Source organism: Meleagris gallopavo, chromosome 12 (genome assembly GCF_905368555.1).
Source record: "Meleagris gallopavo chromosome 12, MGAL_WU_HG_1.1, whole genome shotgun sequence".
NCBI classification, from domain to species: Eukaryota; Metazoa; Chordata; class Aves; order Galliformes; family Phasianidae; genus Meleagris; species Meleagris gallopavo.
The window spans coordinates 1,496,758-1,520,485 of record NC_139415.1 but is presented as its reverse complement, the minus strand read 5'-3'; the positions used below and the strand labels follow the sequence as shown (position 1 = coordinate 1,520,485).

The 23,728-nt window shown below is 43.5% G+C and overlaps 2 protein-coding genes across 5 annotated transcripts in view; one reads left to right on the top strand and one right to left on the bottom strand.

Moving 5' to 3' along the window:
• Positions 1-6,394, top strand: part of NPTN (neuroplastin) — a 46,475-nt gene extending 40,081 nt beyond the window's left edge. Inside the window, exons 6-8 of one of the 2 annotated variants that reach the window (XM_010717167.4) lie at positions 3,947-3,968; positions 4,455-4,528; positions 5,078-6,394. In XM_010717167.4, the coding sequence (XP_010715469.1) occupies positions 3,947-3,968; positions 4,455-4,515 (83 nt within the window). In that variant the 3' untranslated portion in view covers positions 4,516-4,528; positions 5,078-6,394. Of the gene's footprint in view, positions 1-3,946; positions 3,969-4,454; positions 4,529-4,943 lie in introns of both variants that reach the window. The other variant, XM_010717166.4, reaches the window with a different exon arrangement.
• Positions 5,033-22,355, bottom strand: REC114 (REC114 meiotic recombination protein). Of its 3 annotated transcripts, none has more exons than XM_085233599.1 (6): positions 22,139-22,355; positions 21,526-21,615; positions 12,532-12,615; positions 8,644-8,838; positions 7,495-7,563; positions 5,033-6,263 (listed from the first exon to the last, which is right to left on the bottom strand). In XM_085233599.1, the coding sequence occupies exons 1-6, from the start codon at positions 22,331-22,333 to the stop codon at positions 6,102-6,104; spliced, it is 795 nt and encodes a 264-aa protein (XP_085089725.1). In that variant the 5' UTR covers positions 22,334-22,355; the 3' UTR covers positions 5,033-6,101. The 3 variants fall into 3 exon arrangements, with proteins under 3 accessions (XP_085089725.1, XP_085089726.1, XP_085089724.1); XM_085233600.1 differs by having other exon boundaries at positions 8,644-8,835; XM_085233598.1 differs by lacking the exon at positions 5,033-6,263 and having other exon boundaries at positions 6,361-7,563; positions 8,644-8,835.
• Positions 22,356-23,728: the final 1,373 nt, after the last annotated feature.

Sequence of the window (23,728 nt, the reverse complement as noted above, 5' to 3'; positions counted from 1 at the left end):
AGATGTAGTGATCAGCCAGTGCGACCTCGCTGTAGTGCATCAAACTTGCCTAAAGAAAGCGCTTTTTCTTGTTGTGGTTGGACCAAATTAGCCTATAATTAGCGAAGATGCTGTTTTAAAGGGTGTGTTCTGGGGTAAGTAGAAAGTAAAAACTCCTTGGCTACATTCCCCTGCAGGAATGTAAACAGTTTTTACTTGAAAATCCATACTCTGCATACTCCTTAGTCCAAAGCCATAAGGCACCTGGGTTACAATACATGCTTTTCCATTCCTCCCTTCACATTTGCCAGCTTGATGCAAAGATTTTCCATAAATACATTTCTGCTCTGGCTGTGCGGAAGTTCCATTCACATCCCCACATTCTTTCTAATACTCATTTTTTTTTTTCTTGACTTTCCCTGTTCCTGCTATTACTGTAAGTAATTGAAAGAACAAAATGTTTTAACTGACACAGTTTACCTTGTAACAAGTTAATTTTTGTTTTTGCCTGTTATCCGCACCTTTCTCTCCCACGCTTAAAGTTCACCAAGGGAGAAAATGATCAGGCACACTGTGAGGCTGTAGCTATAAACCATACCTAAAAGCAAGCACTATTGCATCGTAGCAGTAATCAGAGACCGTGGCTTCCACAGGCCTTGGTACTGATTTGTTAGCCGCCACTATAGGAGCAGAATTCCTCGAGGTTGATGTGAGTAACCTTGGCCTTCTGCTTCATTCCATCTCGGAGTAACTGCTATACCTTTACTGGCTGTTCTGTGGAACAAGATGGGTGCCTCTGTTGGCCACATCTCTCCCCTCCCTCCAACACTCCTGTAATTAATGAAGCAAAAGAGAAGCTTGTTAATCCAAACCTGATACGCAGGGCTTTCTTTTAATGTGGACAAACCCATTTAAATTCTTACAAACGTTCTCCTTAAAAACTTGCCAAAGTACGGCCCAATTTCTTCTTCCCAGAAAACAAAATCTTTAGCTGGTTTAAATATGAAACTTCCCTAGCAACCTCTGTAGTAGTTCTGGCAAATTGCTTTGCAAGCTGTAGATGTCGTACTGTAAGGAGTCATACGGCGGATGCTGGTTCCTCCTTACCCATGCTCAAGCAGGAATTGACCATGGCTCTTTGCTTCAGTAATGCTGCAGCTCATGTTTGGCAATGTGGGTCCTGGTCTTGTGCCAGAGTGAGAAGTCTTGCAAAGGGCAGCCCTGCACGACGTACGGCCCCTTCTCAGCCTGGGGGTTGTGTTCCAGGCAGTTAATGCGAGAGGGGGCTACAGCTAATCTGTTTGTAGATCATTGTAGAGCTGTAACGTCCAGAAATCTTGCCTGGAAAGGTTGGATACGCTCCGAATACGATGCGCTAAAGATAGCAGCAATTCTTCCAGTTCAGAAATCTGCTATTTCGGGGCAACGCTAAGCAGATAATCGCTATACCTACCTTAAGCTTTATTATGTAAACAGTGATCTGTTGGACTCCGCAGATCCCCTCCCCAACTAAAAAGCCAATTCCTGATGAATGAAGGGGGCTTCATTTGGTCAGCTGTGAAATGAGCGCTTCACCTGGCAGCATTTCGGAGCCCTGCAGCTGCAGGATGGAATGAAGCAGCACGCTGGAGGCGTGTTTCCATGGCCAAGCGTTTTAAATGCTACTGGGTTAGAGACTTCGGGTTCTAGGGCAGCTCTTCTGGCATAAAGGTTTTGAGTTATATTGATATTTGTCGGTTACTATGACTTCTTTTTTTTTTTTTTTCCCCCTTCAATTGCATCATACCCTTAAAAAATGGTGGTAAGTGAGAGATCTGCATGCTTTGGAGTTTGTTTAATCTCCGCTTCAGTCTATACAATGCACAAGTCATAATGTTAACACTTTCTTACAACTTCATTCACATTCACAACTAATTTGGATTTCAGTTTGCTGTTCTTAATCTATTTTATTTAACCTGATTTTGTACTTATTCTTCCTGTCGTTCTGTTGCCCCCTGATTTCGCTCAGGTTTCGATCTCTGTCTGTACTGTACTAGGGATGCTTTTTCAGCAGTGATATGGATGACCGGGGTAGTAACTAACACATAAATAAGTTTTCCTCGGTCACGAGTAGGTGATGGAAGGGAATGGGGCACGTGGTGGCCTTATACATAACCATAAGTATCCTGATAGGCGTTTTGTTGGGTCTTTATCAGGGAAACACTTTGCTGGCAGCCTTTATAGATGTGAATTAGTATTTTTTGAACACGCCATCTGAAATACATGTCTAAATATCCTCATCAAGAAGATCAAATGGTTATTCTATAGCGAGAGAAGACTTGTATCCTAACATTGCAGCTTGCTGTCACTGAAGTTCAGTGAGACAAACTCTCAAAGATGTCACTTAGGCTTGTAGAAAGCTGAGCTGAGGGTCTGAAGGCCGGCAGGCAGCGGTAGCGCTCCAGCATGGGCTGGGGGCAAGGGGCTCACTGCCGTGCCAGGCTCCCCGCACCAGCTGGAAATCTTTTGTGAATCAAAAGATGTTGGTGGAAGGAGCCTCTAGATTCACTCTGCTGTGCTTTGTGTTCCAGTACCTGATGTGTCTCTGTATATCTCCACTGTATATACAACAGCACATTGATGTCTGGTTGTCCTTACTAGTCCTAGTTCTCTCTGTATCTTGTCCGATAGTGTACTGTTGCTGGTAATGGACCTCTGTGGACACTGGTGTGTCGCTAGTATGTTCTTTTTGGCTGTTAAGCTCTTGGTTTGTGGTTAGTTCCTTATTTTTGTTGAAATATTTTTTCGTTCTGGTCACTGTCTGTGCTAGCAGTGGCTTTGCCTATCCGTTGCCTTGAAGGTACAGGTGGAGTAATGTCCCACTTGACAGACATTACTCCTGGCGTGTGCTCATGCGGATGCCCACACTGTTCAGACTGTAACTTCCATAACTGCTTCATGTGCACCAAGCCCCTTGTGGAATCCTGCTGAGAGTTTCTAAAGGCTTCAGTGAAAAATCCCCCCCAGCAGGAGGTGACTGTGGGATGCTAAAACAGCAGGTGGTGAATTGGTGCCCCAAAACATACTTCTACAGGAGCGTTACTCTGACTTTCTGGATTTACTTAGTATTGCTGTTAAATGCACTTCTGTCTTCTGTACTGCAGACTGGGGGAAAAATAAGGTCTCTTTTAATTTGAAAAATATTTAATTGGCCACGAAAGAGCTAATGCCTAACATTGGCAGACGTTTGTTTGTCCAATTCTTAAAAGAGAGTGTTTTCCTTTGGCCTCTGACCAGGAGACTCAGGCAGAACAATGCTGTCAGTTTCCTCTAGCTGAAGCCTGTGTCTGGAGGTGTCGCAGCACCGGGGTTTGTCCTGGTGGTGAGAGCTGCACTCTTCAGACTGCTTTCTGAGGGCTGCATTTGGATACTTGAATCGAGTCACAAACCTTCAATCTCCCCCTAACCTGGTCTGCTCCAATTAGATTATGAGAAAAGTGGGAAAAGGCTGTGTCATCCATGGTGGAAGATGAGCATATGGCATATATACCCTGTTGTGTATATGCTGATAACGAACCGCCTGCAGTTGAAAGGTGGCTTAAAAAATGAATCCCAGAAAACAAACAGCAGGATTTTACAACTGAAATGTTGGTTTGTCTTCTCATCTATTTTTATAAGATTGAACCACTGGAACTTGGGGACAAGATGAGTCTGACCATGTTGCAACAATCTGTCCGCTACAGTTGCAGTTCTTCATGACCAGCATTCAAAGTGTTAACTAAAACCATTGAAGCGACATACCAGCCATTAAAACTCGAATCCTGAAAATAACTCCATGAATCTTTGCACCACCGAGCGGAATGGCCTTTAATGCTGTAGTTAGATTGGTTTGCTGTTTGCAGTTTAGCTGGCGTGCGGTACAAACACTGACTCTCTCTTTTTTCCCTCCTTTGTCTTCCCCTGGATTGCACCTCAACTCTTGCTGCAGATGATGAACCAGCTGGGCCAATGTAAGTGTGCTTTAAGGGAAAAAGCATTTCTGGGGTTATTCTGCAGGTTATGGCAGTTTGCAGTGTTTTAAGAGATGCTCTATGCGATGCTGGAGCTCTGATATGGATCACTGTGCTCTGTATTGTATTGCTGAGTAAAAGCAATATTATAAAATATGAAAAGCATTCTTTGAAGCCTCTATGTTGATCTCTGGCCTATGTTTTGACCAAGGGATGAAAAACTGCCGGGGAAAGAGGCACAAAAAAGCCGTACAAGTTGGACTTGGATTGCTGGTGCTTGGGAATGGTGGCTGCTGGGTTTGTTGTCAGGTGCAGCAGAGTAAAGGGAACTGCAGTCTGTCAGGTCCTTAGTTAATAAAGCAAATATCATTTGAAGGAGTTGGGGTGAAGGAAGAATGAAATGCTGCTTAACTGAATATGTACAAACTTTCCTACGTTTTGGTTGGTGTTGGTCAATCTTTATTCTTTTGTGCTTTCTTTCCCCAGGAAAACCAATTCTACAAACAATCATAAAGATAAAAACTTACGCCAGAGAAACACAAATTAAAAATGCTTATCATGTAAGTATGACTTGCACACATCTCAGAAACGCGCAGACTAAAAGTCCTCCTTTTTCTGTCATGGTTTGGATGTGTAAACTTATTCCATGTGCTAAAGTTACCACTGCTCAGAGGATGGTGTGTGCCTTCCTGGCACGCTTCAGAGCACTGGGGGGTATCGAAGATTTTTCTCATGGGATATGTAGGCAGTTTAATGATTCCTAGCTCCCTAGCTCTACGTAATCGCTACCATCGCTAATAGAAAGAACTCCCCTAATTCCTTCTTAAAGTCTGGAAGCTAACCTTGGTCGGAAAGCCTCTATCTCCGTTTAAGACCGCGTTGGATGTTAAGCGCTTTGTTGACGTACTGTTGTGGCATGCGATGTTGGAAATGCTGTCAGGCATTGACTAGCACCTTTTCTCATTTCTTTTTTAGAGCTTTAAGTTTCTGAGAGACTGATGGCAATATGACCTGCTAAATTTAAGGGTTGGAACTCTTGGTTCTAGAACTCCAGTTCTGTCTGATTTTTCCTTTTTTTTTTTTTTTTTTTTTCTTCCTTCCTTTTCAAGTGAGCAACAATATGACTGTCTAAAGCATGCCTTATTTAGCCTCTCCTGCAAGGATGACCTAGTCAGATAAACTTTAATACTGCTTCAGTGTAGAAGGTGTAAACTATTTTGGGCTTGATGTGCTGTGAATGTTGCTTTTTTTTTTTCTCCTTACTATATTTAAACATTAGAAGTAGTAAGTCGGATCACGCATGCGCCATTTTTTACTTACCGTAGCTGTTAAATTGGCAAAGCTCAAAAACGCACTGCTGCCATCTAGTGATACTTTTTGTAAAGTACGGCGAGACTTACAAATATATACAGTATATATTTATATTTGGGGGGAGGAGATAAACCAAAATCCAGTAATCGTGTTTCATTTTGAAGCTGCTGATGTTCATTCCTTACTGTACGTCTGGTAGATGAGAGGGTGATGCTGTTCTGGTGCATAGAGAAGGAATTCTAAGTTGAAATATATCTTAAGGGCTTAACCTATAGAGACTTGGGTGTCCTGCGGTCAGACTTCAGAAGCCGGAGCAGTTCAGCAGGGTGGTGGTGAAATGCAGTTGAAACAAAAACAGAACTTCAGTTTATAAATATATATATATGATTGCTTTTTAAGTGATTTTTTTTTTTTTGTTAACTCATGTAAATTCTCAAATCCTTTTGCACTGATGTGTTCAACATATTCTTGTACATTCAATTCAGGCAAACTTTTATAATTTTTTTTTGTTTAAATGAAACGTTACAGCATGGTGATATTCTATGCAACTAGTTATCTTTAGTTTGACACTGTAATTTCTCATGATTTAAAGATTGTAGAAATAGACCTAACAGGGTTCTCATGATGTGCGTAACTGTAGATGCATGAACTTGTGTTCTGTGTATTTGTTGAAGTGCAATGATGTATAAAAAAAAAAAAGTGGATTCACCTGTTTTTAAAAATAAAACACTGACAAAAATGTGTGAGACTTCCAAATATTTAATGGCATTGAAGCTGTGTACCTCGGAGCGGGCGTTCCAGCGGTAAGGCGTTACACGTGGCTCAGCCTTCCGTCAGTTTTTTCAGTTCCTTCTCCACGTCCTCCACAAACGCTGGGAAGTGTTGGTCCATCAGGCATAAGCGGATGAAGGGTCCCAGCTCTTGCGCGCTCCATGCTGAATGCCGGTACACCAGGGGCAGCTCAAACTTCTGATTCAGCACAGACTGCAAAGGAAGGACAGCGCTGTTGCACTGATCTCGTACATACAAGGTAGCGCCACGTGGGTTTTGTAATGATGCAGCTACGTCAAGTTTTTCCTTCGGCATTTAATAAAGATGCATCTGCCTTGTTATTACATGGTTTGAATACTTTCAGTCCCGTATGACTTATGCATGGAACGCCTCTCTCCTATCTAACTTCAATTCCAGCAGAGCTGCCTGTGCAGGAGTTACCTCAGAAATGTCAGTTTCCTGGGTAACGTGATGCAGTGACTGCATTCTGTGCGAGAGAAAAGGATCCTGTGCAGAGGGTGTGCACTGCTGTGAGGCACGCAGAGAGGCAGCTGAAGGTGAAGGTGAGTGGTCACCGTGTTGTGGAGGGGATCTGCCTTTGGATTAACATGCTTCAGATGCCCAGTGTGGCCTCTTTAGAAGCTCTGACACAACACTGGGGCTGAAGCACGCCACCTCCTTCAGGCAGCTCAGGACTGCTGTTAGCTCCTCCAGCTTCCGCTTCTTGAACATGGAACAGTGCAAGGGCAGGCAGACTGTGCATACTGACATATGGAGTACAGCTGTATCTGCGTGTACTGAAAAAGAACCTCCTATTTTTAGTAACGATAGTGGTTCACACTGAAGCCTTGATGTTATCCTGGCAGCTCATGTTGTTGTCTTTAAAAATGTTTTTTTAAAAAAAATAACAGTGCTGGGGAGTATACCTGAGACCAAAGCTCCTGCTACTTTCTGGAGGTGGCAGGAATGGAGAAATGCAGCTCCAGTGTGTTCTGGAGCAGCAGCAGGATGGGTTATGTCTCCAAAGCTGAACTGGGGGAAGAAGCCCTGAACAAGCTTTGTAATTTGTGGGAAATCCCAGCTCACAGCACAGCTGCGTTAAGCTGAATAACAAGTGTGTGAGGGCAAGTAGTAGATGGTGTGTAAAACCGTATCGGAGCCTTGGTGGAAGGGAATTTGCCAGTAACTCAAGGGAGAGATGGATTACAGCATGTGGCAAATGAAAGCCTCGCTAGCAGAAAGCTGTGCTCAGAGCAGGGATAGTGCACCCACCTTACTCAGGGACTGAAGAATGGCAATTCTTAGTTTTGTTGGTATAGGTAGTAGCCCTGCTAGCATCCTGATGTGTAACAAAGACACTTAGCAGATGTTTACAGCACAAGACAGCTTTCTCTGCACCTGAGTTTCACTTACGGGATCCAAATTTTTTTTTTTTCCTTTTTACCTGTGCTAGCTGCACTGTAGATCTTCTTTCTCCAAAGTTTGTGCAGGAATCTGGCAGAGGCTCATCTGGCTAGAAAACATCAAATGCAGGTAATTGCTTGTTACCAAGAAGAGTGTGAGCATGTGCAGGAAGGGAAGTGGTTCCGTTTGGAGAGATGAAAGGAAGAGTGTGCTCAGCTACCTCGAGCAGTAAAAAGGCATCTCTTTTATGGAACCTGAAAGCGCATCTGTTAAATTCTTTAAAAATGAAAGACAGGGAATAATGGACCTGCAGTTAAACTGTCATAGCTAAACCAAGGTAGCTTAAACTACTTGCTGGAAGTAACTTTAAAGAAATAGTGAACACTCCCCAGGAGCATGCTCTTTAACCTCCCATGGGTTACATCGCTGAAAAGATGGCTCAGGGTGGCAGTTCAGTTTTGGAGTGAGGTTTTCAGTCACTTCTGGAGTGATGCTGTTAGCATGACTGCTGGTGTCCAACTGTTCTGCCACTGAATATTTCATTTAACTTCTGTTATTTCACTCATTTCCTGATGAGTTAAAATCCAAAGCATAGACAAATCAGCAATATATTCAACACCTCCCATTTTCTCTATCAAATTCCACTATCCAGCAATACAGGATTTCTTGAAATGATGTAGCTGAAAACTTTGTTGTTCCCATTGCTGTTCTTGATATATTATCACACACCCGAGAGGTTTAGTGACTGAGGTAGCTACAGCATTGCTTTTCAGAGCTGGTGAATGAGATCCTCTGAATACCCAGGAGTGTATATTTAAGAATTAGTCATCCCCAGCAGCCTCTTTCAGTCGCCTTAATTCTTTGCCGTGGGGAGGGCAAACATTCTTTTTCTACCCTGAAATCACTTCTAAGTGTGTCAGGTTAGCTAAAATGGATACGATGACCATATTTACAGTTAATAAAACTGCAAAGAAGGAGTGGGTAAACACAAAAAAGAGAACTTCAGTCATGGTTACTTAAATTTCTCATAAGCAGTACAATTCAGCTGAAAAGCTGCAAGGTGATTCCCAACTTGAGGAGCTAGAAGCAATTTTTAAGCATTGTTTTGTTAACCTTTTTCAGGAAGGTTAAGAAAGCAGGAATACGATAGCCAGCTTCTGTCGCTGCCTCCCAGAATGGCTCTACTTACTGCACGTTGTACTGATGTACTTTGTTCAGTATCCTCCACTTGGCTGCGAGTGTAACAGAGGTTCTGGCTTAGTTCATAAGCTTCGTGAACCGGCACATACTCTGTGAGTTTCTGAACGCAGCTGCAGCAGTGTTCCAGCATCTGCTCTTCTGAATCTCCACCAAACTGAACTCGAAACATGCGGCATTCGTTCTGCTGAAAAATCAGGGAGAAATTAATTTAACTGCTCATCCATCCACTCAACATGTTTTGATTTAATTAAACCCCTATTAGATATAGTTAGATAGAAGCTGATTAATTCTTGGATCGCTGCTCCATCTTAAAGACAAAGAACCAAGTTTTCCCTGCTGTATTTTTATTATCTCAGCAGCTGAATGAGAATATAATCCCCAGACTGAAATCCAGCAAAAATAAATAAGAGAAAATGGCAAGCAAACAGGGTCACCTGTCAACTAATTAATGGTCTGTGCCAGTTTGTACTGTGACTGCAGCGAGATTTAAGTTCTTACTGCTGGAAATCGTATCCTGTAAGGGTGAACCAGCACTGACCAGTTACTGGTAACAGAAAATGAGATGACTCTAAAGCAAGCACATCTGGTATCTAAGCTAGGAGTTCTGGGAACAGTATCGTTTAGGATTTATGTCTCTATCTGTCTCAGACCCAGCCTTACCCACCCAGCAAGCCCCTGCACAGCTAAATGAACAATTCAGTGTAGCGTTACAGCTGAGTGCTGTTCTTTGAACCAAATTAATGCAGATAAGGAGTGAAAGACGCTGAAATGCTTCGGCAGAAGTACTGCACAAATGGAAAGTTACTCTGTAAGCTCGCCCTGAAATCAGTCCTTGTGAACTCTGGTGCTGAGGAACAGCCTTAGCCTGCTGCTGTAGCAGTGATGCTGACTGACATTCAGAGTGCAGCTGTCCTTTGCACAAAATGGCAGACGTACACAGATGCACAATCTTCCTGTTTAGTAAAGTGGAGAATTACATCAAGTAGTAAAAACAGAGCAGCTGAGCAAAACTGATCCCCAGTGTAAGTTGTCATGCTGAACGATAGTATTTTTTTAAGTACATGAAGAGCCTGTCAGGCGCAGTAACAGTCCTGATCGCTTTCAGCTGATGTAAGGCTGACAGATACTGAACGCTCTTGTTTGCAGGTTGTATCTCTAGGACTTAGTCTGAAATATAGTTAAGGTAGCAGGAAAAGAGTAGGCTTTCTCTGGACTTATGACAGCTTATGCGAGCCTTCAGATTTCTTCAGGTTTCAAGTTACATTTCATTAATGAAGGAGTCACCTGAGTCAAGAAAACGTAACTGAGAACTGACCTGTGGACATATGTTAATGAGAACTGACCTTCCTGGCATGAGAAACTGGCAACTTGCATCTTAATTTGAATTATTTTTGGAGACTTTAAAGAAGGCCTTTGTCTGTTGCCTCTACAGCCCCCTGGTTATAAACAGAAGACTGTGAACTTTACATTTTTTTTCCCCTTCATGGAAAGATGCAGCGTGCATCTGATGGATATGGTTTCATAATTACATATGTATGTGCACATGTATGTATCCCACAGAATGAGGTTCCCAGCAGTATATCTGAGCTTCAGTGCTGATCCATGAAAGGTAATTTCTTTCTGTGTATCTTGAACGTACGTATGTTAAGTTTCTCAAAGTAGAGATTAGAAATGCAGTTGGCCAGGTGAGAGCCCTACTAGAAAAGTGTTTTGTAAGAAGCATGCAGGTTTCACTGAAAACACAGTATTAATGACTTTGAAAAGCCAATGTGTTAATGTTGTTTCTTCTGAAGGGCATAATCCCAGCAATTACCCTCTGCAGGTTTTTTTTTTTGAGATGGAATACTCTGCAACTGCAAAGCTGTAACGTGCAGCAAAGAAAGCATGTAAAGAACATGATGGAAAGCACTAAAATGAAATTGGACTGAAATAGAGGAGCACAAGGTGAGACAGAAATAATAATGCAATACTTAGCTGCACATGCCCCGTGCCCACGTGCCCTCAAATATAGGAGGTGCTGTTCAAAAACACAGTTTGCTTTCATTGTTTAAGTGCCTTCTGCTTCCTCTTGTACATTTTTTGTCCTCAGTTAGGTTTTCCAAGGCTGAGACAACCCTCTGCACAGTGTGGCTGCCCTCCTGTATTTCTGTTACTTGTTTTTTTAATATGTTTTTGAACAATAGCACAGAACTTACATACACTGACAGCATTCATGGGTTTGTTTCAGCTCTAATTTAGGATACAGAAGTGAGAAACTGCACAACAGGACCACTGCAATACCATTTAGTCCACTCATTAAGTCATGAGAGCTTATGGTAAGTAAACATTCAGACGCAGTGCATTCATTTAAGACAGTGTTAATATTCCTCGTTTCCTGAAGGCTTTCCCTTGGAGCTTTGTTGAAGCCTCACAATCACAGTGTTGTTGGCTTTGTTTCTTGAGAGATGCAGCGGAGTCCCTTAATGCTGACCGAGGAGGTGATTCTGTTAGCTGTGAAGGAAATTGACCATCTTCTGATTCATCAGAGCTAATTACTCTGCAACAGCTCAATAGTTTTCTGTGATGCTCTACATTTCATAACAATATTCTGACAAAAATCAGACAGCAAAGGTGTTTTGGGTACAGGCAAACATAACCCATGAATTTAAAACAGCTGAAGATACCTATTTTTGCATTTCCTAGTGCCACCGCTTGTCTGGGCTCTGAAACAGGGAGAGTCCTTATATTTGCACAGAGTTGTCATTCCTCACACCTGCATTTAGCTTGAAGTTAGCGAGGCATCCCTCTCTGCAAACAATACTGTTTGGTTTGTAATTTCCTATGAAAAAAATAGCTGTGCATCTGTCAGAGAAGATACCAGGTAAAAGATCCAAAGAGAAGAGGGCTTTTTACAGTTTTCATCTATCCTGGATATTGCTGTGTGCAATTGCAATAACCCACTGCACGCCTCCTGCAAGAGTTCCTGTCGGGGGAATGGCAGAATAACTTAGAGCACTTGAGATGTTTTCATGCCTTAAGGGTTCTGTGAACGGTTCCTAGAGTTCATAGTGGTTTTTAGCAGCCTCTGAATGAGGGGTTCTTTCCAAAACTTCCTTTCTAACCTAAAGGTGATTTCCCTCATCAAGTAAAGAGAGTTAAATTGGAAGCAGCTGTTTAGGCTGAAACAACGAAGAGCAGAATGTGTCAGGGGAGAAAGAATGAGGTATTCTCACTATGAGACAGGTTTGGTTTCTGAAAGAGCTCCCGGAAAGGCTCTACAACCAGGAAAACTGAGATTTATACACAAGTAATGATGTGACACTTGTTATCAACTTAAGTCTGAGCAACCCCTTTTCATGAAGAAGACAGAGTAATCCAGGTCCCTTCCAATCGCTTCCATGCCAACTGTGCGAGTGACCAGACTGGCACTGCTATCTGTAGCCAGAAAAAGGCTAAGTCACTTGTTTGGGTATATTCTTGTGCCACAGAGAAGCATGGCTGATAGGCAGTAGGTTTCTGCATGTGCAAAGATTGCTTTATCTTTTTAACTGTTAGCAGAGCAGCTTTCCCAGCATCGGCTGCTTCACGCTTTGATGTTCAGGCTGGCAAATGGAATCCAAAAGAAATATTGGCCTAGCTCTCTTAGCAGCTAACTCTGAGTAGGCTGAAAGCCTCAAGGAGCAGCAGATATACAAGACACAAACTCGATTCAATCCAGATTTGTTTCATACCTAAAGTAAAACAACAAAAAAGAGCAAAGATAAAAAATAACAGCACCTTTCATTTATATACACAGTTTACATGATCTTAAAGTTTCTGGTTTAATTTATCCAGTACTAAAAAACATCATCCAGCCAGAACTGATAGCAATTAGAAATACTGCATTGTAGCTCCCTACCTTTGACTGAGCATGGAGCAGCAGGCAGTCTGCTCGTCTTGCTATCCTTAGCCACTTCTGGGAATCAATTAATGAGAAGCCCTCCTGAAACAAAGCAGAGCACAAACTACTTGCACAGCAAACTTACAGTACTCCAAACTGCACGCTCAAATGATGTGATGTAATTTAAACCCTAATGAAGATGATTGTTGTCTTAGTATGGGCATTTTTGCATCTATCAAACAAGTGCCAATAAGTAATTTTTACCACACTGAATTAAATTGGAATTGGTAGCTCCAGTAACAACTGTCACGGCACATTCTAATTTCCATGTATATTTAGTATGCACGTTATGAAGGTGACCTTGAGATGCACAATGAGCCAGCCAGAGCAGAACTTCCAACTCTCCTCCCAAAGCCTGTGAAGTTGCTGGAGAAGGCAGCAGAGGGCAGGCAACCCCGACTAATGGCACCGCGTGCATTTAACCGAGGGCAGGGCAGGCATTTCTCCAGCTGGAATCCAAGCAAACAAGCAGCAGCCTGGATAACTTGGTATTTTTATACACCAGTTCCACTCACTGTCCATCTCTTCAAATGTGACGGACTGCTCAGCAGCACAAGGAACTTATTTCCCTCATTTTGGGCTGTAAAAGTTGGGTATGTTTCACTTCTCAGAACACACGGGTCCATTCACAGCTGGGCGCTCTGGTTAAGCAGCCGGGCTGAGTCCTGGACAACCAAACCACCCAGGAAATAATGTGAGTTGGAGCAGGACTGCTTCCTACGCACAGCCAGGGCTGCTGGAGAAGCAGTTCTGACACCACCCTCTCACTAGGCCACTTTCTTCAACTCGTGGCCCCTCCTGCTTCCTCCATCCATTTCAGCCGCTTTCTGCTCGAGCTGCACGCGACCCGTTTGTTTACACCTAGCTGTTCTCATGGTGAGCCTGTTTTTACAGCATTTCTCCTTTCTCTGTAAGACGTAGCTAGAACAAATGTTTTCTCCTTAAAATAATCACCATTTTCATAGAGATCATAAAAGGCAGCTGATGTTTAACTTTCCTACCAGTTACTTCACTGATGTTTCCCAGGTTGTCTTTCGTTTATATGCCCTGTTTCTGAGGTAAAGAAAGCTGGAAAAAATAAATAGCATTTAGCATTTTTTTTGTGCACCTAATTATTCAACTCCAAACCCCAAACTTAATTAACTGAAATTGAATTTTCTTCAAGTTTAATTGACTAAACGAAGAACAAAACAGAAAGAGCTTCCTTTCCTCTTGTGCATCTGGATGACTGTATATTGCTAAGCAGAAAAAAAACTAAAAATAGTGAAAGCAAATAGGAAAATTTGGTGCGTGACCTGAGCAGTACAACAGAGCTGATTTGGTGCAAAAGGAGAGGGGACGTTTTGGAGAAACTCAGTTTCACAGAACTACTCAGATTGGACTCCACCATTCAATCCCTGACGTTGGTAACCGGATCAGCTTTAAATCTGCTCTCGACAAGTGCACAGAGAAACAAATACTACCAGCAGCTCCATGATGCCATCCCCGGGCTGCTGTGCACACACAGAACAAAGGCAGCACCAGTGCCTGCTTTGCATTCAGAGCGGAGCACAGCTGAGCAGCACTGGGCGCGAGCAAAGACAGATGGCAGTAGGAGATTAATTGGGAACCCAGACAGAAAGGCGACATAAAATTGGGCAGGAACAAAAGACTTCAGTGTTTGCAGTCTGAAGATACAAGTGGCAGTAATTTTCTAAGTTTGATGATTAGTTTTCAGTCGTGCACATGCTCCTCAGTGCCGTTCTCCAGGGTCGTGCTTGTGCGAACACTGCATTCAAGGGAAACAATTTCATGCATCTGTGACAAAAATCTAAGTCCCTCCGAGGGAGGATCCTGAGAAAAAATAAATGACAGCAGGAAACAAAGCAGGACATTTCCCAGGTATTTTGGGAACAGGACAAGATCGCATCACCCAAGAGGCAGAGAAGCCAATAATGCTATTCCAGATTGACACCCACGTAGTCCTGTCATTAAGTGGGGAAGACTTTTGTTCTGGTTTTACATTTCAGCATTCAAAAAGTTGCTGGATAATGAGGCCCTTGTTCTGTGGTGCGAGGTATTGCTTATTGTTACAAATCTTCCATTATTCTGTCATCTAGAAAACCCTGAGTGCTAAGCAACACATGAACACAGCTAACACAGAAAAGTGCTTATTATTTTTTTTTTCATTAATGACTATGAAATAAAACTCGAATTTCATCCTAAAGCCAGCAGGTGTGAAAATTAATCTTTGAAAGTAATTCAATTCACACTCTCATTATTATGTTAAGACTAACACATGCAGAAGTAGCATCACAGAATCTGAAGATGCCTTCCTTACTTCTGTATCTGTCTCAGCAATCTAAATAACTGCCACAGCATCTCTGGGGAGCTCCATGCATAGCAGAAGCCATGTGCTTTGCAGGCTGTGTGTAACACAGATCTCGGTGTAAGCATCAGCTGGCTCAGCCACATCTTCAGAATATAGAACAGGAATTGGAAAGGAGAAAAGGCCAAAAAGTCACGGCAGACAGACTGCAAGCTAAGGAGGAATAAAAGGATGTTAAGCTGTTATCTCTCTGCACGCAATTTCTTCATCCCCAGTCTCTTAGAAGCCTGATTTTAAATGCTGGTGTTAAGCTTTGATTCTGGAGAACTGATCAGAGGGTTTTCTTTACAGAGCAGGAAAGCCAAAGCAAATACCAACTCCAGGACACACACCTGAGACGACCGTGCACGGAGACTCAGTGACAGCTGTCCTTTGCCAAGGCGCTGGGTGCAGGAGCTCCCACTGCCAGCCATTCACTTTCTACAGAGAGCTCCCACAGACACACACGTACTGCAGCCCCCTGAAGGAGCAAACAACAAAACTAAACCCCTAATTCAGGACAAGCCTGGATATGTTTTTAAGTTAGAACTTGAAAAAATATGTGTTTTTTAAGCTACAATTGTAAACAATGACAGCTGAGCCAGAGAGGTGAACAGTGTGCTCATGAGATGAGCTGGCTGAGGCTCCTGAAGGCATCCCATCAGTAAGTCAAACTAAGAAATTTCTTCTTTAAGCCCTGATACAAAATATAAACTTTGTTAAATCAATACTTTATCTTAAACTCTAATTATTTCATCGATATGTATCACTACTGTAGTTCAGTTTAGTAGAATAAAGGGCAAAAGAATAGTACAGATCAGAACCCCTTACAGACCCCTAATTATTGCTGCTAATCACCACTGTACAACAGGAACGTGTCATTACATCAAATATGGGAAACTAATGTATAAAGACATTCAGCTTATCCAAACTGAACATGTCAACAGGACACACTGAAACAAACTAAAATTTAAGTCTGGGACTCAGTTTCAGGCACTCCAAAGAGAGCACCAAGAACATCAGAATGGCTGCTGGACACTTGCCTAATTCATGAGGTTAGAATCTACTGCACCCTAGGAACTGCTAAGTTACTGGGAGTCAGGAGGAGACCAGGAGGGCTCTAAGGATGCTCAACTTACAGTCCCAAAGATCAGGTCGCAAATCAATTGCTCTGGATTCATTTTATTCTATTGAACAAGCCCTCGTCACAGTTTCAATTTGTTTCATTTGTAGGGTACTAAGAATTCTAGCACTGGAATTAATTGCATCCAATAAAACACTGAAGTAAAATGTTCATGATGTGTGATTTGAAGGAAGGACAGGAAATAAAGTATACAACTGTGCAGCGTACAGCGAACACAATGTGTCCTCAGAGCACAGCCAGAAACTGCTGGAGAGGCTGTGGAGGTATTCCTGTTAAAATTCCATTGCCTACAGTGTGCAGGAATGAGATTTTCCTACCCTAAGATACACCATCTGTTAGGCAACACTGCAAAAACAGGTCCTGTAAGTATGTTATGCAATTTAATTCCAAATGAAATACTGAAAATCACGAATAAGACCCCCTTTGATACACATTAGACATGATGGATTTGTATCTTCCAGGCTCCAGAGTTCCATTTACCCTCCTCTTCATCCCATCTGGTTGATCACAGGTAGTCATTTCTGGATGTGTCATTACAGAATCTTTAAAACGGCCTTGAAAGCATTCCCATTCCTTGGAAGTTTACTCATTCAAGTAAATAATTTGGTTTCATTGGGCAACCGATGGAAACGCTGGACTTGCACACAATCACTTCTTCCAGCAGCACGGACTTGCTTTGACCAGCAGTTCTGGAGCGTTTTCAGGTACTGAAATCATGTCAAAACAACGGCACCTCAGCACACAGCAGTGAGCTCAGCACGAGGTTGTACTCCTCTGCCTGCTCTGAAATGGCTCAGACTCAGTGCCCACACTGTAGGGTTCTCTCTGGCAAGAAAACAGTATTTCAGATTTCATTAGTGAAAAGACTAACAAAAAGAATTCACAGAATACTCCACTATGTTGTGACTCATTAAAATAATTCTGTAAGGCTATTGTATGTATTAAAGTTGTTAGATGTGAACATTTTGTAACTGTTTTATAAACCTTACGGACAGATCATAGGGTCACCTGGCTCTAAATAGCTACTTTTTTTTAAGAAAAGATTTCTCAACACTCCTGCTTTAAGAAAACAGTAAGCACTGCAAGACAAGCATTTAAGAGAAAATATGTTGATATAAAATCAGGAATGCCTGAGTGTTCTTCCCCAAATGCATCAGCTTAATTCAGCCGTTAATGAAATACACATTCCCATTTCTGAACTGTTTTTCACCTCAGTTTTGTGCAAATGGAGATGTACTGAAGGTTTTCCATAAATGGACCTGATCAGCACCGAGTCCAAAGAACACTGACATTTACTGCAGAAGGATGAAAAAAGAGCATTTCTCTATGAAATACAGTCTGAAATTAACACTTTTCAGTATGAAACTGATTATATTTTTTTTCTAGACTTTTAAAAAGATCCACCCACAATCTTACTAGCATAACCGAGAACTTGCTGGCAGCTAAAAAGGTTCATTTTGGCTTTTATAAAACACGCACACCACTGAAGAACAGATGTACTCTGACTTTTCCCAAAGAAAACAGAAGGTACAAAACAAAATAATATGAATCCATTACCACACCAATCTTAGCATGTTCCAATGTCACCCTAGAAGAGGTGAGAATATATCACACTACAGTACTGCCCATTTAAAAACATTCAATTAATCACCTTTGTGATAAACGTTTGATAAGAACTGGATTGAAGGGTGACCTCATTGTGGACTACAGCTTCCTCACAAGGGAGTTGGAGAGGAGGGTGCTACCAACAGAACCTAAGGGAACACACACAGCTGCGCTGGGGGAGGGTGAGGCTGGCTGTCAGGAAAAGGTTCTTCACCACAGGAAGGTCGGGCTCTGGAAGGAGCAGTGGCACAGCAGCAAGCTGCTGCACTACGAGAAGCACATGGACAAGTCTCAGACACGTGGTCTGATTTTTGGGTGGCCCTGTGTGGAGCCAGGGCTTGGACTCGATGATCCTCAAGGGTCCCTTCCAACTCAGGATATCCTATGATTCTTTTTTAACCTATTACTTAGGTTAAAACTCTTGGAGTTGGGCAAGGTTTCATTTACTGCTGCAATTAGAATAAATAAATAAATTGGGAACATTCACCATGTAATGAGTTCTTGAATTTAGATAAGGATTCCTTTCATTCTTGGATTTCCACTGCAGGGAAAGAAAATCCAGCCACAAAGATTTTACAAAAATACAAAAGAGTTATTCAAGCTGAGAAGGAAATGGTCTGTGTGACAACAGAACTACTGCCAGAATAACTTCCTCCGGTCGTCTTTGAAATAAGTAGTGGCTGAGAGGAAGCACTGTGCTTGAGGAACCACTTGTTTGTGTCAGATGGCAACTTCCACAATCATATGTTGTGTGACTGCTTAATGCTGTCCAACGACAAACATATCCACCTCTGAGAAACGCTGTACAGTCTTAAAAAAGGTGGCTAATCTGTCAACAGCAAAGGCCTCAGAGCAGCCCAAGCAGAGGGTAAACTGGAGAACAGCACTTGTTGTATTCAAATCAGTGTAAAACATCCAGTGGTTCTTGAACTAAATGTCACATCTCTAGTGCATATTAAGCCAGAACAACTGTTTACGCAAGGAACACCATTCGTATAAGGAGATCTTTTCTAACATTCCTTAATACCTGTAAAGTGCAAAGAGCCAACATGGTCCACCCCAAAGTCAGTAAGGTCACCTTCAGTCGTCTCCGGGGTGTTGCAGAAAGTGGGACTGCTGTGACTGCCATGCTTGCTCACCTCACATCACGGACAACCTACTTTTCAGCAACAGTGTTTGGAAGGGCTTACACCCAGATCTCGTGCCTCACTGCATTCCTATGCAGAGGATCAGTGATAAAGCTACAATAACCATTATCCAGTTCCCTCAAAATTAGGAGCCTGTAGAACATCAAAAGGCCTGAAAAGTAGGGATTAGAAGATCAGAAGACTCGGTATCAACAGTTTTTAAAGGACGTTGTTACTACATAGCAAGGAACTATTCTTTAGGGGAAATGGTTTCAAAATAAAAGAAGAGAGATTTAGATTGGATATAAGAAAAAGTTATTGTTTTTTACATTAAGGGCACAGGTTGCCCAGAGAGGTGGTGGTGCCCTACCCCTGCAGACACTGAGGTCAGGCTGGGGGGCTCTGAGCACCTGATGTGCTGTGAGTGTCCCTGTGCATTGCAGGAGGCTGGACTGGACCTTTATTGCTGCCTTCCAACTCAAATAATTCTGTAATTTACATCGGAGGGAATTTCAGTGCAAGCAAGGCAGCGTATACGTGTTGCAGAACACCTTGTCCTTGAAAAGGAAACACTCAGCAGCCCGTGGGAGCAAGTAGAAATGAACACACATCTTAGAAACCTGAGCTGTGTACTTCCCACAATTGCAGAACTCTATCAAACTTGATATGTTCCCTGTGGAGCAAAACCTGTGAATTTCCCATTATCCCATGTGACAAAATGTCCATTATAATGGGCCCCCAGTGAGAAGACGTGGTCTGTGACAGATTCAAAGGAGATCTATGTATTTAGTCGTGCAAAGCCTGTTTATAATATTGTGACTGGTTTCTTACAACTGGGAGCTGGAGACTACAGGGAGATAGCACCAGTGAGATTAACCACTTCTACAGTCTGCTTATTCCTACAGCAACAACAGAGACTGCACGACATGGCAGTTTTCTTGTTACATGGCATCTCGACAAGGTCTTTGCCACCAGTGGCCTCTGCAGTTCCAGCTTGAGCGATACTGAAATGACACTGAATTTCTGGTGTCCCTGTGTGCTACTTGAACAAAACTGTTCAGATTCCGTAATGGCCACACATACTGTGATATCAATGCTGTTATCAGCTTCTGGCCAGCAGCACTGCTGCCTGTGCTGTTTCAGCACAATACCTGCGCATCATTCTGGTTGATGACAGTAACTGCTTTACTAAATAGATTCCACAGTCTGGTCTTCAAAGCCTGAAAGGATACCTGTGGATTGGGATTATCCTAAGCACAAGAATTTTATCACAGCACATCAGTCTTGCATGGCACTGAGGAAAGGGACATCCTTCTGGAAAGGCATGTGTTTAAGGAACAAGTCCAAGCAGCCAGATGTGCTGGACTAAATCACTCGTGAACAGAAAACCCAACAGAATGCTGTAGATGCCCACCTATGTTCAGAAATAGCTGACTGGAGAGCTGCTAGATTTTTCAGCAAGTTGTATTTGCTTAAGAGGAAATTTTGGGAGGACTACTCCAATCTGAGCTCTTGCAGAGGGAGGTGAATAGTCATAGGGCAAGTTGTAGCAATGCAATTCACACTAGTTTAGTTCTGTATGCACAGAATATCTACAGCTTGATCTCAATTACATGTACTAGGAGATGTGCACCCAAAGGAATGTGCAGTCAGGTTTTCAAATGCATACATTACCAATTTTGTACACTGTCTATGCCAGGTGTAGTCTTCAAAGCACTACAGCTCTTGTCCGTGTTTTTTTCCCCTCTTTCATTAGTTTCTAAAGCAGTCTTTCAGCTAGGCTTTTTATGGTTATTTCAAGGGTACAAAGTAATACAAACCTGCTAGTCAGTATACAGGGTATGAGAATGATACCAGTTCCAGGTGAGGGGCATTCTGCACTGACCCATTCCCCACAGAATTTGGCAGTTCTTATTTAATTGCTTCTGTGTTAAGTATCTATACATTCAATTATTCCAACTCCTTTTCTTATTTATTGAACCCCAGAATATCCCAAGTTGGAAGGGACCCATAAGAGACAATGAGTCCAGCTACTGGCTCCACACAACTTCAACACTCAAAATATGCTGAAATATCTTCCATCTTTCATTTTTACCTTGTCCAAAAACATTCAACGTGTCCTTCCTAACTATGTAAGCCAAACACCGTGTCTGGCACAAAGGGCATCCAAACACCTCCCTGTTAGCTCACTCATCACCTATTCGATACACTTAACACACCCAAAAGTAAAGGATATCTTGAATTTTTAAACTGATATTCTGGAATATCTACATGGGACCCCCCTCTATGCTTTTATTCTTTAAGAATTCCACATGATAAACCAAATTATTAGCACCAAAATACTAACAGGTGACTGGCAAGAAACTAGCTCACATGATCACTAGATCACATGGCAAATCTTCCAAGAAGTTATATTTTTATCCATTTCTAAAGGGCATAATTCTGAAGAATTACGTTGGATAAAAAGAAGTAATAGCATCTATCAAACTCTGCAGCACTGTTGTCTTAAACTAGATTTGTAAAAACACAGAAGAAATGCTGTTCCTTTGTATGAAATAATACTTTTAGTGTTACTCTAAATGAAAAGAGTAAATACTCTTCCACGGATACAATAAAATTGGTAGTTTCACAGGGAGAGAACATGAAACTGAGACAGGAAAAATAAGCCAGGATTAATGCTAACAACAAAGGAGAAATGTTCTTTATACACAAGAAACTGAACAACTTACCAGCACTGTTCTTCCTTGGGAAATAAAGAAATGGCCAGAAACAACAATGGTAAGGATAAGATGACCAGACTCCTCGTTCGATTCAAAAACCTTTAGAAAGATTGACAAAGACACAGCCTTTTGAGCGCAGAACAAGACGCTTCCGTGTGCACAAGGAAAGGTTTCGGGATCTGGTGCCAGCAGTCAGGAAAAAGGCTGAGAGATCTGGGACTGCTGAGCTTGGAGGAGGCTGGAGGGGGGTCTGGTCAGTGCTTAGCAACACCTAAAGGGTGGCAGTCAAGTGGACGGGGCCAGGCTCCTGTGGTGGTGTGCAACGGCAGGACAAGGGGCAGCGCGCACAGACTGGAAGTGTCATATGAACATAAAATGGTTTGTGGGTGACACAGGCTGCCCACGCAGGTGGGTCTCCTTCTCTGGAGGTGTCCGAAACCCACCTGGAGCCCTGTGTAACACACTGCAGGGAACCCGCTTTAGCAGGGGTTGGACTGGGTGATGTGCCTCGAGCTCTCAGCAGGTGCTCGCAATCCCCCTGCTGTCGCTGTTTTATGCACAGCTGCCCTCAGACCCCCTCAGGACCAGCGGCACGGACACCGCGCACGCGCCACACCATCACCTTCCAGGAGTGGCCGCTTCGCTCCCCGTCCTCGCTGTCCGTCGGGGACAGGAAGCGGCCGTAGCGCTTCAGTGGCCAGGTGGTGGCGCTGGCGAGCAGGGAGGTGCCGCCCGCGCCGCTCGGCTGCTCGGGCGTTCCGCGGGAGGCTCGGTCCGCCTGGGAGCGGCAGCGCGAACGACCCCTGCGCGTAGCCATGTTGTGTGAGGGAGAAGAGGAGGCGGGCGGGGAGTCAGACGCTGGGCGGGAAGCAGGAGCCAATAGGAGGGAAGAAGAAGAGCGCGAGGGGTTATCTTCACCAATCAGCGCGCAGCACAGAAACGCGAGCCAATCCGGCAGCGAGCTCGGGCTCGTGCAGGTCTCTGCAAAGCGGGCGGGCTCGAGGTGCGGTGCTGCTGTTTCTCAGTGCCGTGTCCCCGTCTTGTGGGGTTTGGTGCCTCCTTTTGAGAGCGCCAATTTTCTGAGTGCAGGCTGCTGCTTATAGCCTTGTCTCCTACTGACTAATTATACACCAGATTGCAGTCATATCCATTCACGTGTGGTGCGGTGGAGTTCTCTGGCTGTGCTGAGGGAGAAAAGCACAACCTGAGGGGTGTGCGCGGCCGCCATTTTGTGGGCTGAGGGCTGCTGGGGCTGCATGGTGTGGACATGGCGGCTGTGGAGCTGCCTGCAGCCCACTGAGCTCAGTGCAATGTGTGGAAGCTGACCGCAGTATCAACACCCATTTTCCTTCAGGTGAAGTCTGTTCTCGACTCCTCATAACAGTTTTCCTAAGCTTTAGGGTGCCTTTTTCAATCTTTGGCTTAGCAAGGTGTTGAGTTTGGCTTGCAGGACTAATGCAGTGCTTATATGGTACTGAGGATCTGTGCTAAATATCAGAGAACAGCTCATCTTTTCCAGTTCCCCAGGTCTGGAACCCCCAGTATGAGAAAGATAGAGAGCTGTTGGAGAGGGTCCAGAGGAGCCACAAAGATGATCAGGGGACTGCAGCACCTCCCCTACCTACAAAGACAGGCTGAGGGAGCTGGGCTTGTTCAGCCTGGAGAAAAGAAGGCTGTGGGGTGACCTCATTGCAGCCTTCAGTGCCTAAAGGGAGCTACAAACAACAGGGGAGTCGACTCTTGGAGAGGGGAGATAACTGCAGGACAAGGGGAAATGGTTTTAAGTTAAGGGAGGGAAGATTTAGGTTGGATGTCAGGGGGAAGTTGTTTGCTGTGAGAGGGTTGAGGTGCTGGAACAGCTGCCCAGAGAGGCTGTGGATCCCCGTCCATCCCTGGAGGTGTTCAAGGCAAGGTTGGATGGGGCCCTGGGCAGCCTGTTATTAAATGTGGAGGTTGGTGGCCCTGCATGTGGCAGAGGGGTTGGAGATTCATGATCCTTGAGGTCCCTTCCAACCCGGGCCATTCTGTGATTCTGTGTTAGTCCAGCTGGCTGGGCGCACTGCAGGCTGTGCCTCTTTCCCACTTTGCTGCCTGTTACAGGTTGCTCCACAGCTACTTGATGTTACATTTTATGGAGGAGAAGGATGGTGGTGCAGTGATTCATGGCAAGGCTGCATTACGTATTCCATTTATAGCTCACATCTTGGTTCAT